This window comes from Montipora capricornis, chromosome 10, assembly GCF_036669925.1.
Source record: "Montipora capricornis isolate CH-2021 chromosome 10, ASM3666992v2, whole genome shotgun sequence".
Lineage (NCBI taxonomy): Eukaryota > Metazoa > Cnidaria > Anthozoa > Scleractinia > Acroporidae > Montipora > Montipora capricornis.
Window position 1 is genome coordinate 24,159,394 of NC_090892.1, and position 1,317 is coordinate 24,160,710.

Here is a 1,317-nt window from a genome sequence, read left to right on the forward strand (position 1 = left end):
TGCAGGCTGTGTTGCTACCTCTGCTGCTAAGGTAGTGGATGTTAGATTGGGGATATCCATCCGTTTGCGCCCTGGTATACAGCTGAAGTCACTGCTGAGAAGCAGAAACGAAGACGACTTGAACGTAAATGGCGAGCATCGAGACTCCCTGCTGACTGTGAGCAGTATGTGCACCAATGTAGGGTTGTAATCAATCTAATCAAGTCTCTTAAGTCAGAATACTATTCTCCTAATATTAAAGAAAACTTTGGTAATCAAAAAGTTTTGTCCAAAACTGTTCAAAAGCTACTTCAAAAGCCAACTGTTAATTACTACCCATTCTCCGAAAACGACCGTATGCTACCTGATGAATTTGCTACCTTTTTTACTACTAAGATTGACACACTGCATAAAGACCTCCTCGTTAAAAAGAAGGCTCTCATTGACTCCGTTGAATGTGTTAATGATGAGGTACTTACTATGTCTTCGACTAAATTTTCAACTTTTACTGAGATGAAAATTGATGACATCAGGAAAGTGGCTGCAACACTGTTCTCGAAGTCCTGTGTCTTGGATCCATTACCATCTTCTATCATCAAACAATGCACTGACCTATTGCTGCCTACTATTACTAACATTGTCAACCTTCGTGATGGTTGCATGCCTACGTGTCTGAAGTCTGCAGTATTGTCACCTCTGCTCAAGAAACCTGATGTAGACTTTTTACAATTCAAGAACTTTGAACCCATCTCGAACTTGTAGGCGCTATTGAAGATTATTGAGAAAAAAAAGTGTTGCTCTCCAGTTAAACAACTATTTGATGACCAATAACCTACATGAAGATTTTCAGTCAGCTTATAAAGTCCATCATTCTACTGAAACTGTCATGGTGAAGGTGCAAGATGATATTCTGCGTGCAATTGACGGCAATGAAACCGTTGTACTACTGATGTTAGATTTATCCGCTGCATTTGATACTGTGTCTCATGAAACTCTACTGGATAGGCTATCTCAGCGTTATGGTATTACAGGGTCTGTATGAGAATGGTTCGCATCTTACCTATCATCTCGTACACAATTTGTTCAAATTGAATGTTTAAGATCTTCTATATGCGAACTTAATTGCGGTGTACCGCAGGGGTCTGTCCTTGGGCCTTTGTTATGTTTTGTATACGTCACCAGTGGCCGATATCATAAAGAGACGCAATCTTACGTATCATCTCTATGCTGATGACACTCAGCTCTGTGTCATTTAAATTAGGAAGTGATGATCTTCTCGCCTCAGCAAAATCTAGCATTCAAATATGTGTACAGGAAATCAATAATTGGATGATTCTT

The 1,317-nt window shown here is 39.7% G+C and overlaps 1 protein-coding gene across 1 annotated transcript in view; it reads left to right on the top strand.

Annotated features, from left to right (window-relative positions):
- Positions 1–741, top strand: part of LOC138020471 (uncharacterized) — a 6,998-nt gene extending 6,257 nt beyond the window's left edge. Inside the window, exon 2 of the mRNA XM_068867454.1 lies at positions 83–741. Within this exon, the coding sequence (XP_068723555.1) occupies positions 83–741 (659 nt within the window). The remainder of the gene's footprint in view (positions 1–82) is intronic.
- Positions 742–1,317: the final 576 nt, after the last annotated feature.